General features: G+C 40.7%; 1 protein-coding gene across 1 annotated transcript in view; it reads right to left on the bottom strand.

The window, feature by feature from the left end:
• LOC117204294 (1-phosphatidylinositol 4,5-bisphosphate phosphodiesterase epsilon-1-like) overlaps window positions 1-7,238 on the bottom strand; it is a 36,745-nt gene extending 29,507 nt beyond the window's left edge. The window contains exons 1-3 of the mRNA XM_033441551.1: window positions 6,910-7,238; window positions 5,935-6,080; window positions 3,303-3,498 (exon numbers count right to left, since the gene is read on the bottom strand). Coding sequence (XP_033297442.1) covers window positions 3,303-3,498; window positions 5,935-5,957 — 219 coding nt within the window. The 5' untranslated portion in view covers window positions 5,958-6,080; window positions 6,910-7,238. The remainder of the gene's footprint in view (window positions 1-3,302; window positions 3,499-5,934; window positions 6,081-6,909) is intronic.
• Between the last annotated feature and the right edge of the window lie 8,958 nt (window positions 7,239-16,196).

The following is a 16,196-nucleotide window of genomic DNA, read 5'->3' as shown; positions in this document are numbered from 1 at the left end:
TACTTTGCTGCACGGCAATTATATGCTAGAATTATTCGTACATCGAAGACTTTATGGTTGAGGCGTGCTGGATTTCGATGCAGCGATTCCGAATAACCTGACCGCACGAGAACGAAATGCGTTTAACGACGCATTTTTATTTTTATTCCTCGCCGTTACTCCTGCCAATTCCTTCCAAACTCGCGATATTTCATTCAGCCAATATATATCATTGTTATTAACTATTTTATATTTCGGAGTAACCGTCATATTTTATTTATAAACGATCGGAGAGCTTTAGCGCGAAAAACCAATTCACAGGCATCAAATTGAAGCGAAACGGGGAAAACGATAATAACTTTTTTTTTTATCGATTATCAATTTCGTTTTAAACGAGAAGAACGTATCGGTAGATAATAATATGTTTTATTGCTTTTGATGTATTTCGAAACTCAAACCGTTCGATATTTTCACGATTATGCGTAATATCGTGATTAACGTTAACTCGCGATTAGTTTTAGCGTGTTATAAATTATCAAATAAAAAGAAAATCCGATATTGCGTATATACGATACTGTATGAATGTGACAAAGCACCCTATTCTAATTGTCTGTAATTTAATTTTTCCGTATTCTACGTAAAGAGACAGATCGTTAGCTAACCAGGTAGACGGATAGATCAGACTAGCTGTAAAATACGAATAGAAAATTATTATTCGCGGTAAGATCGATAAACCAACGTTTAAACGAAACAAGCTAAATCACGCGTTAAAATAAATCGCGCGTGAAAGGGATATTACGATATTTCAGCCGGCACTTTCGCTTTCTTTTCTGATAATCATCGTTGAATCGTCGAGCGAGAATTCAAGGAATATCGCAAAGAGACGGTGGAGAATCGATCACGCACGCGGTCTTTGCTTTCGACGCTAGTAGCTCATATCGGTGTTTCTTGCTTTAAAGTGGTCAAACGAAAGGAAAGGGTTGGTAATTTGAGTAGCTCTGTGGTATCTCCGGGCAACCTTTGGCCTCGTTCGCTGCTCGTATTCCATGGTTCGACGCTTTCGGCGGAGGTCGGGGGATGTACGGATTTTATCGAGGAACTTGCTTGGCCAGATGCCAAATCGTACGTGTAAGTTCGCCGTGAAATCATCCGATCTCACAGTTCGTCTCTTTTCTTTTCGCGTACTTGCGTCGTTCGACGCGTTCGAACAAGTATGGCAGGAAAACGGTGACCGATCCGGCACATCGCCGCGCGTCCTCGTTCGTCCTATCGACGTTCGTTATCTACCTCGATGCGACAAAATCGTTAAGAAATCATCGGCTTTCAGAAACGCGACACAAATCGCTTGGAACAGAGCGTTTTACCGCGTATCGGAATTATATGGCCGAAAGATATATCCGAAGATAAATGCCTCGGAAGACTATACAATTTGGCTGAATACAGATATCGCGTGATATCGAGCTTAGAATTGATTTAGGCTGAAACACAGTTTGATCTAGAACCGAATCGGAACTGAGATGGAACTGAGTTTCAATTGGAACAGAATCGAGCTAGAACCAATAGCGAACTGCTATTGGATCGGTGCTGAATCGATATTGCGCCGATACTCATCTGTTTGGGGAAATGTATTGGGATTTAAAGATCTTTTTTCGTTGCACACGAAAAGGATAAGTCGGAAAGATACTCGAAGATCGGATTTTCTCATCGAGCGAGTCAAGTTTCGATCGGGGCACGCGTACGAATTCCTTTAAAAATCACTTATAGCAATGTCGAATATTCCTTTGGCCAGACTACGTTTTTACTCGCACGTACTTTCTTTGTGCGTAATTTGCCTTAAGATATTTGATTTGTTCGAGACAGCGGTCTTCTTTGACGAGTAGCCTTTGGCTGGTATAAATCTAGAAATTGTTTGCTAAAAGTTCACCGCAATCGTATTCTTTGGTATGTCGTCCAAACTTATACCGTACCGTTCGTTATACTAAAAGCACATCAAAACGCATTGTACGTTCGTATTTCCTTACAAAATAACAATATCCTTTATTTATTTACTCGCGTTAAAAATGTTACGACATTTTACTTTTTATATTATATATGAAGCAGAATCGCACGTACGTGTATCGCATATGTGCCTTACGCGATAGATTTTATAAAGTGCAAAATCCGACAATTACCGAGCGAACGCGCTTTCCGTGTTTTTAAATGTAGGTCAGATATCGAATATCGGAAAAACGCATTCGAATGAAAAATTTGCTCACTCTGTTGTCTATTTCGGTATTTATATTTTGTGGGCGATACCTATTTCCGATGTTAAAGATATTAAAGGAAAGACACTCACCGGTGACCTCGATCGTTTAATTGGCGTCAAGGTAATCGATGGAAAAACGAAACCTTCGAAATTTTCGAACCACGATATTCCTCCTAATTTTCGTTATTTCCTTCTATTTTTATCTCTCCATCGTTTCAGCCGTGTCGTACACGCGACAGATTTTCGCGAATTTTCTATTTTGCTCTTTCGGTTTCCGTGTTTACGCGAAACAAACTCAAGTGGTTCGTTAATATCCGATCGTGCCGAGATCCTAGTTTATATCCGTACGAGTGAAAAACTTCCTTCACCGAATTTTCCAAGGGGAAACTTATTAATAGAAAGCAAATGAAACACGTACAGCACATATGCAATTATCTCTTCTAATCGAAGCACAAAGCTCGATTATGTAACCAGAAATCTTTATTGCTGCGTAAGTTCTCGAAATAGAACGGAAATAGAGGAATTATACCGTGGAGACGGAAATATCTGTTACAAAGCACTAGGTTGGAAAATTTGTAATCCGACGAAGCAAGTAACAAATAAACTAGAAATTTTATCCCGATGTATATCGATCTATATCGCAATTTTTATTGGAAATGTTCGTAATACATTTCGATATTCGGATAAACTTCGATACTTAGGAATCCACGAACCTTTCGATCAACGCGTACCAGTTACACTTTCTTTCTCGTCGTACAACCACGCGCAAAGAGAACGAGCGAGCTTATTTTTGCGGAAGCTGTGCGAGGGCAAGTAACGTATATGTACGGGTCATCGGACTTAAATCGATGGTTAGCGCAAAGCTTGATTCGCGAAGGTAGCAGCGTATGACGCGATATAATAGGAGCCGAACGAGGCTCTGTCTTGGCTTCGAAACTCCACTTTATCGTTAGAATTAGCGTAACGTTTTATGCAAAAGTTTCAAGGTCCGCCTCGTCTCTCGTCCTTTTCATGGTGGCAGCAGCAATTTGCTCGGCGGCTTGTGGTAATTACAGAGGAATAAAATTTAATGGGTTACCTTGGACTCGAATGCGATGACTTCCCGCAATTCCCGCAAAAAAGCTCCAAAGAACGGCACCACTGGACACTCTGGCATTGCCAAGGAGCGAGCAAGCGCGAGCTCATACTCGGGAGACAAAAGGGCGGAGGATAGATTTTCCAAAACTGGTACTGGGTCGTTCACACTTTGCCAAAAGGGCTTTAGCTTGTGGCACCTGTAAGAAAGCGTTTCGTGTTCCATTATAAAACTGAAATCAGATACGTACAATCCGTTTATAAATATATAGATACGGAAGATCGTTTTCCGTTGCATCCTACGGACGAAGCAGACGAAAAGAGAGGAAAAGCCTGTATACCCTGTATAACAGTCGATCGTTGATATCGCCTTTCGAGAGTTTTCATCGAGTATCGCGCGAGTTTCGCGACGTAGTAGGCGGCGATAGCGCGGACGCTCTATCTACTAAAATTTCAACTATTCGCTTAATCGCATAGTTTCCGAAAGTAAAACTCAAGTGCGAGCATATAACGCGAGGTAAATTATAAGTATACGACCGCATCGAGGACAATGGTGGTGTGTAGGACGATGGTCGAGCAGCAGCAGCAGCAGCAGCAGCTTTTATCTTCTTTTCGTTCGCGGTTACGAAGGTTGGTGGTTTTACGATGTCGCCAATAAAAGCTAGTTTATTTTTTCATTCGCTCTTTCAAAGCGACCACGAGAGCACGATTCGATGGCGCAGCTTGTCCCTTTGGTTATAAATTTGTATTAAAGCTCGAGATTTTTGACAACGGGAGAAAGTCGTAGCTGAATTTACGTGCATCTGGCAATGATTTAATTCTTTGCGCTATGTCGTCGCTGATGTAACGATACTTTTTCATTTTTTCTCGTTAACTTATAACTCACCTTTGTCCTGACGTTTCGTTCGACCAACAAAGCAAACTAGTAGCAAGTAATTTAATTAAAAAGTTGCTTCGAACGTGTACGTAGCTATATACACACGCGTTTCGTATTTTACATTTTTCAACACGAATATAACCGTAAGATAGCGTCTATGAGATTTCAACGGTGTTTGTTTTTACGACAGTTCTGTAAATATTCGCCGTGAGGCATCATATATATACAAGTACTCTTGTACATCAAACTCAAGCACTACTATTGCTACTAGCTTTTAAACGAAGCGCCGTATTTCACAACATGTACCATTCTTCTTTTATTTTTTTAACGTCTCGTGCACTTTACCATAGCGTCTATTGTCTACGTAACGAACTGACCATCGTCGTGCCGGTTATGAATCGATTCTCATTTCCGAAATAACCGAAAGCCTTCGGTCGTACACGATAATTAACAAACGTATTCGCTACGAATAATGGCAAAAATTTATTTCTATAAATGATAAAACCTTCTCTGTTTTTCTTTAAAAAATACACATGCCTCGTGTAAAATATGCAAATTTTTTTTAACGCAAATATAGTTTCTTCTCATAATTGCTTTCACGCAGAATACGCGTTTTCTAGGATGAGAGGACAGTTTACGTTTCTCTATCGAAACCACAAATTTTTGCGTTACTTTTGCGAAATGTAGATAATAAATAGGTTTCTCAACGTTTCCATAACTTCGATTTATACGTGACGATAAATTCACGGATTAAGCATCGTACCAATATCTACGCCGACTGAGAAGTAAGAATAACATATCGGACAAGAGTCCGTTTGATTTCGAATAGAAGCGAGGAAAGAGACAGAATAGTAGACGCAAAGACGATAGAAAAATAAAGTGGAAAGAAGTATCGAGAAAGGAGAATCCGAAGAAAGTCCATTTACAGTCGCGCGAGTTCGAATGCCATATGCGAAAGTATTCCGACATCGCGTAAGACCGAAGGAAGGATCTTCGAAGGTGGAAAGACGAAACAGCGGACTATCAACGACGAATCAAAGTTTACGAAAAGAAGGACGAACCAGGGAATTTTACAAAAAGGACGTGTATCGTCGCGAGTGAAACGTTAGCCGAAGAGGTTTTCCAAGGTCGACGAAACTTTGCCAGAATCTTTGATATAATGGCGAGTGGAGTCTCGTTTTCGCGAATCGAGCAAAGGTTAAGGAGAATATTAAAAACTTTGTAAATCGATATCGTTGAACCAGAGGAGACCGACAAGTTTTGCCAATCTTGAGCTAAAGCAGCTTTCTGCTGAGATAGCGATTAACGCTTAAAACGTAAGTTTAAATAGCGTTTTACTCGAGTTGCTAAGACCAAGGATTATAGGGTGCCTTCGGGACGCCTATTATTTCAATAGACCGGGGTTAATCGATACGAAGGCTTATCGAAGCTGGACGCGTCTTGCTCGCTGCTACGGCGTTACGAAGTTTCCAGAAATGACTTCGAATTAGGTGAAATCAAATTTGAAGTTAAGCTAATTAGCTTATATCAAATCGAAAAACGAAGCTGGAAAGAAAAATAAACGACGTAAATTCTCGCGTTATGTTTCGACCATAACTTGATTTTATTCCAATACGTGGGAAATCGAAGCATCGGCGAATGTCGTGATCGTCGATGTTTCGCGTTGTACGCTTTAATTAATTACATTCGTCTACAATGCACTTACGTTTCACAACCGAAGGAGGAGAAACAGAGAACAAGAGATGTACGGATAACTTACTTGAGACCGGCGACAATTTCCATGGCTGAGTTAAAGTTTCCGGTATTCCAACAGGTCTGAGCTACTCGTAGGAGACAGGACAATACCGCCTGCCTTTCTTCCAACGTTGCGCCACTTGCGACCGCGTGAGTAACCCATGAGTTTACCTAAAGTTCCAAAATATCGATAATTATGCGAGTCACCGAACGTACTTGATACGATCGTTAACTTTGTTCGTTACGAACGTTTCCTTACACGCCGACTCGCAAAATCACAGGACATCTAGTCTTAATGGGAATTCTACGTTTGACGTAAATTATGAATTCTACGTTTTTACAAAGTTTTCAAGAATCTTCATAATACACTTGATAAACAGATAGAGCAGTAGCGTATATCTATATATATTATGTACAATATCTATGTCGAATATATGTATGTATAACAACGATCTGTCTATTTTCTCATCGCGATACCTAGATAAATGAAACTAAACAAATAATTGGCAAGCGCTTCACGGTTACCGACTTCGATTAACGCGCTGTTGTACGCGAACACTCGGTGGCCGTTCGCAGGCCGGTGGCAGAGTCGTCGTTCGTGCCGAAAGAAGGCGAATCACTGAGAATCGCAAATAATTAAATTTCTTTCGCTCGAACGTAGCAACGGAACGAAAGAGCACGCGTCTACGTAACCGAAAGCGTAATACGTAACGGGAGAAGGTGAACGCGACGATAGGGAATACGAAGAAGGAGAACAGCTTCGAATGGGAAATCTATGACGCGTAATAACTCGTAATAATTCTATTGCAGCGAACGCGGTCGATACGATCTCGTTTCAACGAACCGGTGTCTCAATCCTATCCTGATAATTCTATTCCTTTCGATTCCCTGTTCTCTCCTGCGTTTTACTCGTTTCCTCTTTCTTTAAACGATCCTGCGCAAATCTTTTCTTCGCTTGGACGTTTCGTTCAGTTTTCCGAAGGATATTTCGAAAAATTACCTCATTAAAACGTTTGATGAGCGTTCGAACGGAAGAAAAGAAGTTGGAAACAGGCCAGTTAGACTCTTCCTCGGTCTGGGTCGAGCTGTTCGTGGTGCTGGGATTGCAGTAGCTGCGACTCGGCGACGGGGGTGGCCTGGCAGGTGATTTCGTGTTCTGATCTTGTGCCACGTGCCTGAGGTACTCTTCCGGTGGTATCTGGTAGAACAGCTGGTATTCGGTCTCCGTCAACCTGAGCGCCACCTCCTCGGGGAAGTGCAGCAGCTTGTGCAGATCCTCCAGCTCCTCAGAGCTCCGAGGCGGCTGCGGCTGCGGCCGCTTCTCCAGCTCTGTTCGAACATCGTATAATACGTTCGCATTAATATTCCTCCGTATAAAATGTTATACAAGCAGATTCGCTTCGAGTTTTTCAAGAAATCGATTTCTTCGATTATCCGCCCTTTGAAACTCACGAGGGACCGACGACATAGGAACAACAACGTTGGAAAAATTCTTTTCTCCCCGTCTTTTCGCTTTCCAATAGCGTAGCAATTAGGGCAATTAAATTTGCATCGTTACGAGGAGGAGCAAGGATCAAAAAGCGAAAACAGTTTGATTACAGGATCGTCGTCGTTATAATTTTCTAACGTTTTGACTTCGTCGAAACGAAACCTTCTCCTTTTCGTCGAATTTCTTACGGATTATATCGCTGTACAGCGGTACATCTCGGTGGTAAACGAAGGCCAGGAACGTAACGAATCCGGCACGAGGTATACCCTCCTCCCTCTTTGCGACCGAAGGGCGAGAAGGAAATTGCCCGTATGTAAGAAGTTGCCAATTTCTCGAACAATCGATCGATTTTCATTATTATCTTACTAGGTTTCACGTTGATGGCGATATTTACGAAAATACTTTTGCATAAATAACAGCCTCGATCTTAATGTTCGGTCGCCAATGTATGTTATGGTTCCGAGCGTGTTAAACAGAATGGTTGGAATTGCAAAAACAACGAGTATAAATTGTTCGTTCGAAGATTTCTATCGGAGGAAGAGTGGAAAGTATACGTCGCGCAATATTATAAGGCGTTATTTCAAGCATGCCGACAATTTAAAATCTGTCCTAGTTCTGTCAAAAATAATTAAGATTGGCGCGACTCGTTGAGCCAGGCGTGTACCAGCATAATACGTGTACACGAGGGCTCGGAAAACGTGCAAGTGGCATCCATTTGCGGTGACAAGAACGAGCACTTGGATAATTCGACGCATCCGGAGTATGTATTACGAGTCGTCTTGTTATTAAAGTGATTCGTGACGTTATCTATTTATAACGGATTTAAGCGTATCGCGACGGACAACTTAATGTAAAATACGAATAAAGTATAAATTACTCTTTGTTCGCGAATGTCGAGCGAATTAAGTTAAACCGCGCGAATAGCTCCGGTTTTCACTTGCAATTTTAAACTAAAAGATTGTAGCGTACTATCTAATTATTTCGTTGCATATCGCAGATACGTAGATACGTATGTGTTGATATTCGTATGAAATAGAACCGTATCATATTTGAATGCACATATTTAGCTCAAACATTTCAGAAATGGCCATTAATTACATTACGCTAACGAATATATGAATATCTGCACCAAAGATCCGTTCCGCCATAGCGCATTTGTTCAAAGCTACGCGTTCGTAGCATTTGACTATCCAAATATCTGGATGAATATATGTATGTTATGTATTTTAGCTACGTATCGATCGCAGGAAAACGAAATTTCGTGAAACGATACGTTTAAATAAAAGAACACGACGAAGCGTTTTCGAAAAATGAATCTAACGTTTAGAGAATTCAAGCTACTTTGAAGCTACTGTAGGGTAATGTTTCTTATAAAGGAATTAATTCTAACGGGAGCACGTAACGTCTAACTTTCGCAGATCTATAGTACGTTAAGTCCCGGGCCTTGAAACTTAACGATATCTTAGGTAGTTGAAGACTACCTGTCTTAATCTAGCTTTGGTACGAAGAATTTACACGAAAATCGTATGCCATAAGCCAAAGACGTTAATCAGATGTACGTACGATATACACGTAAACGATTAGGGATGCATTTTCTTCCAAAACACATCCCTTCTGTTCTGATTACCATAAACTACTACACGTAAGTGTACAGCTGTATATTACAAGTATAGCAAGACACGTTTTCCATTCTTTTATCGCGGTTCAGCGAATTTCAATGACGCTCCTTCTACGAATCATGGAATATCATTTATAAAACACATTACCATAAATGGGATGCGAAGTTATGCGATGCAATTGTTACGACGCAAAGGCTACCAAACGTATAATTCCATAATTCGAATAATCGGTACACCGTAATCAGTCGCATTTCGGTCTACGTTGCGAAAGAATTTCATTAAAATCAATTTCCTTCGTATCCCACTCGAATATCTTACTGCTGTAATCAAAATATCGTAAAATTATGAAATAATAAAATAACGAAATCGACCGAACAGGTGCAAGCAAACGTGATTAACGATTTACATCGTGGCGCAACATCGGAATGGAATTGCGAACGATGAAAATTTGTGCCCCGATGGAGCGTTCAAACGTTTCCGAGTGAAACATACAAAAAGACGAAAAAAGAGTAAAAAAAAAAAAAAAGAGAAGAGAAAGGAGAAACAAACGTTTTCAAACGAAATCCGCTTGGTTGCGGACGGCATGAAAATTTCATTTGTTTTCGCATCCCTGCGGACCAAAGCATATTGAACGAACAAAATCATAGCGGGTGACGGTGCAAACTTGACCTCGATTAAATTATTATGCTCGAAGGAGACGTCTCTTTGTATAGCAAAATTTATATCTTGCCTGCCGAAGAAGGAAACGCTATATCCTGTACGCGTCGCATTGTCTCACTGCGAAACAGAGACTCGGATAAAAAGAGAGAAACGACGCGAGAAGGAAATATCATAAAGAAACGGACGAAGGAAGCTACGTTGGAAAATTGCCTAAGAAATATGCGTGCGAAAGTGTGTAAAGAGACAGAATTATACGTTGGTTTGGCAGAAGGAGCAGTCGCAACATTTAAAGCGCGATGTAAGACGAGGTATTAGATTTTCAATGTACTATTAGCTCTCGGCTTGATTCTCGGCTAAAACGCACCTGTATCGTTGGAACCGTAAGTATAAAAGAGCAACGTGGAATATATCAGCGTCGATATTCTTTCGATTTCTTCAAAACTTGACCCGTATCTACGTTTTAGTAGCACTTGTTAACGATTAAGACGTTGCTTAGACAGAAGATGTACCTTGAAGAATTGTTTCGAAACGTGATTATATCTTCGGACCAACCTTATCAGGTAATGATTCGGCCACGTGGGGTGGAGGAAGCGGAAGTGGCTGTACTATTCGTCGTTGACGGTGATGAAAACGGCTCTTCCACCCACGGCCACGGGTGGAATCGCCACTGTTCACCGTTGAAATCAGCCCGACGACCACGATGGGTAATCCCCACGTAGTTTTGCAGCCTGCATCAAGACGGCTCCATTGACCTCTACTTAACAGGATCACTAGGATCAGCTTTCGTCTTTCTCCTATTCTTTTCCGTGTCTTTCTTGTATTTTAAGAACCACCGCGTCCCTTAGTTGGCCTAGAAATCAGAAAGAGAAAATCTCTGGGTAATTTAAACGTACTATCAAACCGCTAAAAGATAGAAGATACTGGTAAGTAAAGACGAGAGGAAGAAAGCGGAGGGTGAAGCCGGAGAAACGTACGTTCGAATAAATTTATTCCTAGAAGATACGAGTTAATGTAATTTTCTAGATATATCCGAAAGTAAGACGACAAATAATAGGCTATATAGTTAAAACTCGCCGAAATGTTGTACAGGCGATACGAAGATACGATTGGAAAACGACGATATTCTTATCGCGTAACGGGGCAGAGGCAAATCGTTTCGCATAACTGACGAAATTATAAGGTTACGTAAACTATCGCGCCAATTTTTTCCATCGAATTATTTAAGCGATTTACCGTTTCTAAATTTCAATTAATATAATATACGATAATCGTGCTAGATATTAGTTAATTAATACACCGATATACCTATTTGATGTTTCTAATGTATTTAAATGGACGTTTCGCACGGTATAACGAGACAAAGCGTTATTGTATGCGCGTTGCGTAGCGCGTACAATATCGTAGCTGCATTACTCCAATAAGTCCAATACGTATCGATATCAATTAAATTATCTTCGCCGTTGTTTCGTCGTTCGTTTATCGACAAGAGGATTCGTTTCTGGTGAAAACTGCGCGCGTGTGATTGTCGCACAAAGGATTCGCTGGTATATTCGGGCAATGCCGAAAGGAACTTTCAGAAAGCGCAGCCACTCGTTGCAGAGATAGCTACGAACTGTCGTCAACGGAATACAGCGGCGAATCCAACGACTCTCAGAGGAACAATGTTAATTTCTGTTTCGTCCTTCTTTCTGGATTAAACGTCAACCGTTACGGCACGAGTACCTTTCCCAGACGCGCGCGTTCTTTCCTCCCATTTTTCTTTCTATTTCTCCACTTAACGCGCGACTTTGAAAAATGTTCGCCAACTACGACCGACAATTTCGCTTATTCGAAAAATGTTGCGTATCTACCTTGCTACTTTTTAAATATCCTTACACGATATAAAGGTAAAACTGTACGAGTCTAATAAAAAAATGGCAAGTTCCGCTTAAACTTGCAAATCGTTCGAAGTTTCAACGTAATCTCTTTAAAAGTGGTCGTTCGCGGTAGTTTCCTCGACGACGAAATTCGTCGTCTTTGTAATAGTGGCAGAAACGAATCGGCAGTCGAAGAAATCGCGATTACGCGTCTCCATCGAAATTCTCCTTGTTTGTTCGCGCTTTGCTAAGCGGTCGACTGGAAACGCTAAAGACGACCTTGAACGCTACGTAACGACCGTCCGGTTTAACGCGGATCCGCGGTAATTTCACAGAAGCAAAAAGCGGCAGAAGAGAGGAAAAGAAGATTAGGAATGCAATTTCGCGTGTGCCCATGTCGGTGGTCGGGGATGTGATTTTTATAGGGTCGGAAAGTTACGACTTTCTTAAAGTCAACCATAAGTACCATCTGCTCTTTTTGAAAAAATTAAGTTTCGCGATTTTATTTACCTTTTATGCTCTTTAAACTTGAAAACCGTGGAATTACATATCCTTTCAGCCGAGAATCCTATTTTCGAATGTAACGAACATCCTCGTCGTTAAAATTGTTCGTTGAATTATTTAACGCTTTGCTTTAGAAAACGTTAATACTTTGTAGATTTTTCGCAGACTTTTTCACAGTCGCAAGTATCATCGCGCTAATTTCACGTAGCACTTTGCTGTCGAATTTTCGCAGTTCCACGCTTCGATAGATGCAACCGATCTTCGTTGAATTAACAAATCTACACTATGCGCGATCAAAGCAATCGTATTCCGTTTAAAAGGTCCCAGCAAGTGGAAAAAATATTTGCCATTCAAAATCACCGTATGCGTAACAAAGTAGTTGGCAGTTTCGTACGATCGTTACGTCGAAATGGAAGTTAAAGGAAATTACTAAAGAAACTGCGCGACTGCTTTTAATTTGTGATTCTTTATGAGGCGACTCTTTCCGAGTTTTATGAAGTTCCTGCTTTCTTTTCTTCCGCGCGTACTATATCTACTCGCGCTTTGATCGCTCGAGCATTCGTCTTTCGATCGATCCGCGTATAGGACGCTCGTCGACGACCTTACAATGCTGTTCGATAAACCAGCTGTGTACTCGAAAATCAAAGATCCGCTTATCTTTCACCCGTTTGATTTTACCTTTTTCCTCTACTTCCAGGAAAGGCTTTCCTTTTATTAAACAATAGCGCTCGAGTCGATTATACTTCCACACGACGAAATTAAATGCCGCGTCGCTTAAACATTTCTAAATACGTAGTTCACTCTGGTTATCGACGTTGCTCTGCACCGTGTCGTACCGAACCTGTGCACGTTTTGCCTGTCCGATTCCCACTTGCTTTGGAACGGAGGATTTTGCTCGAAACGACCACCGTTCTATGTTAAAAATATCTTAAGTTATCCGAATTCGGAAACTTTCTACTTGTTAGGAATACCGAATAGTAATGGATGGTACAGCGTATTCTCGTGAGAGCTATATTTATACGAAGCAATAGCAACTAGGTTTACCTTCGAAACGGTGCTGTTGTACAAGGAGGAACAATAGTTTACGAGCGAAGATTTCGTATACGTATAAGCAGCGCGTTGCTCGATTTGTTTCTGATACGATCTCGAAACGCGTACGTACACATAAGCGCTTCCTATAATTGCCTTCTGATTGCTATTAAACGCATTAATTTGCAAGAGCGGATAATTAATGGGAAACCACTTCGAGGGAAATTACTTCTCGTAATTTAATTTATGCTACTTATATCTATTTAAATAAAGGGAGAGGGAAAGGTAATCGAGTATAAATAGCTTCACGTCATTTCTAAAGCAGCGACTATATAACTAAACGACCAGGAGAGAGAAATTAACCAAGTTTAAATACGTTCGTGCGACTTCTAAAGCAACGAGGATTCGTATAATCGAGTATCGAAATTGTTAGAAACTCAAGAAACATCGATTACATGAAAATTACGCAAAATTATTTCCTGTATAGTATTCGTTTCGCAGAAATTGTTCTAGCCGAGAACGCCCGTTCAAATAGTTTACCGATGTGGAGAACGAAGCGAAGACGCGTTCCTCCGTGTCAGTGGCTAGCTGCTGCATCGGTAAAGATTTCTAGGAAGCTCTCGAAGATTTTAAGCAACGTGGGAACAACAAAGTCGGCTTAAAGCTCGTACGAACATCGAACGTTATAGTCACTTTGGAGAATTTTGCTACGGAGCTCTGGTGGCGAGCGAAGTAGACCCGCCACGGATGATTCTGACATCGGTAAACGATAGACGAACAATCAGTTTCGATACCTCGATATCGTGGTTCACGCGGTAAACGCGGAGGCCGGCAAAATGAAAATATCCAAGAATTCGTGTACGATATAAATTAAGATCGATCTTGGCGAACGTAGGATACAACTGTGCAGCGTATCGCGTGCACGCGAGTCGACACGTGCGAACGAACAGAAAGAAATTTCCGGCTATTCCATTTCAGCTCATTTTGCACGATAGAAGTTTATCTCGTTTGCACCTCGCACGCTGTACGATGTTGCAGCACGTTCTGTTTTTTCGCTGCAGATCTTATGAAAACAGCGAGCGTACTTACGTTCGCGAGAAAACTCCACCAGAGGGTAGAGAACGTTCTGCAACTTTTCAGGTTTATTAGTCTCGAGGGTGGTGCTCGTGTTCTTATTGAAACAAAGTTCCAGCGCCGTTGACTAATCGGGGGATACGTTTCTTTCTTTTGTAACTGCACGGATTTTGAAGATTTTTATCTGGCGATCGCGCGATAAATATCGTACGTTTCGCTGCTGTTTCGGCGTTGATACCACTTTTGCTTCGAAACGTTATCAGGACGTCGCGCGTGCGACACCGACACGTACAGAAAACGCAAGACGCGAAACGTGTACTAACGCTATTGCACGTGAATACGCTATTTACGAGTATTTTAGTAAATGTACGTTTGCAGAGAATAACTTGTCGTTTCTATGCTTTTCCGTCCCAAATTTTATTAACGATGTAATCACACTATGCGATCGTATCTCATCGTAGCAGTGAAATTTCAAAAAATTTCGCGCCACGTACGCACATAACAGATTTCCGCGAATTTTGTCAATCATCGTGGATACGTGTAAACGTTATTTTTTAATTCTTACCTATAAAATACGGTGGCATCGTTTTACGAGAAAATTACCACATCCTATACGAGTATTACGATTCTACACAGGTGGAAGATTAAAAAATGTTAAAAAGCCTGGGAGATTTTAGATTGGATTCGATAAATTTCGGTACCAACGATTTCAAATACGTGTACTTCGGGCGAGCTCGTGTGTTTTAAATCGACCAAGCCATCCATCCACTTTCCGTGGCTTCGAATCAAATACGATGCGCTTGCAAGCAACTCGTCTTATTAATCCGCAAACTGTCTGGCAAACGAACGAGTCGATTCAATTCGTCGGTCTTTATATCGGCAAATTAAACGGAAGCCGTATACCGGCAGCCGAGTTTTCATTATAACGAGGAAAATAAAATATTGGTCAGATATCGTTTACATTAACAGCTGTCAGCTGTGTTCACAACGCAACGATTAACTCCGATGTTCCTGTCCTGTTCTTATTCGATAAAATATTATTGACCAATATGCGGCAAACGTTACCGTACATTTTGGAGTATAAAATATTACGCGCGATATCACGAATCGCAGATAAAATACTGGCGTGTTTTATTCCGTAGCTTTCTCAAAACGGAGAGCTTGATTTTTTTTAAACCAAACGTTTAACACGTGTACTTCTTGTTATTCGTTGTCATTAATTTTTTATTCGTTGTTTTTTAACGCAAGTTTTAACGATTAGGTCGTGCGTGCGATATCGATTTTAATTCGTAGCGCAAGACCGAAATGAAAAACCATGAAAGTTTGAAAAAGCTTTTCGTATTAATTTACGCGAGACACGTATCTATTTATTCTTTTTTATTACTCTTTTCCCTCCGGGTTGGGACACACTTGCTATTATTATACGTTTCTGCCTGGCTTACGCTAGCTACGCGAAACATATATGCGAAATATCAGAATATCGAGATGTTTTGTATGAAAATTAAGATAGATACGATACGAAAGTGCGTATGTGATCTTAATTGAAAAACATATCGCAATTTAAACGAAACGAAAATCATTAACTTTCTTACGAAATCGATGTAAATATTCCATACAATTATACACGGATCTAGAATCGCGAGAAATAAAAATAACGAAGAAATTCATCAAATTATCACCAACAGGAATATCATTTTTATCGTGTATCATCCTCCTACGATAATTATTTTCAACCAAGTTAGACATATAAATTGCAGCTATAATAACGTAACGAAAATGACGCTGATAAAATATACATAGGTATAAATGGCCCATAGGTACTTAAAAAATCGAGCGATTCGCGAGTCGTTCTATCAACAACAACTGCAAATTTGCAAATCCTTCGTTCAAGTTAGGTCCGTCAGTTTTTCGACTTTTTGGACCTTTTTACTTTTTCATCGACCAGTGAGTCTAGTTTTTGCGCCGCAGGTATTATGGTGCAATATCGAGCGCGTTTAAAGCTGACATAACCGACCGGAAAATCCATGAACACTCGACTTTCTATACTTTCCGATCA

Source organism: Bombus bifarius, unplaced genomic scaffold (assembly GCF_011952205.1).
Source record: "Bombus bifarius isolate JDL3187 unplaced genomic scaffold, Bbif_JDL3187 scf7180000007977, whole genome shotgun sequence".
Classification (NCBI taxonomy): domain Eukaryota; kingdom Metazoa; phylum Arthropoda; class Insecta; order Hymenoptera; family Apidae; genus Bombus; species Bombus bifarius.
The sequence above is the reverse complement of the archived record's forward strand: the minus strand, read 5'-3'. Positions and strand labels throughout refer to the sequence as shown.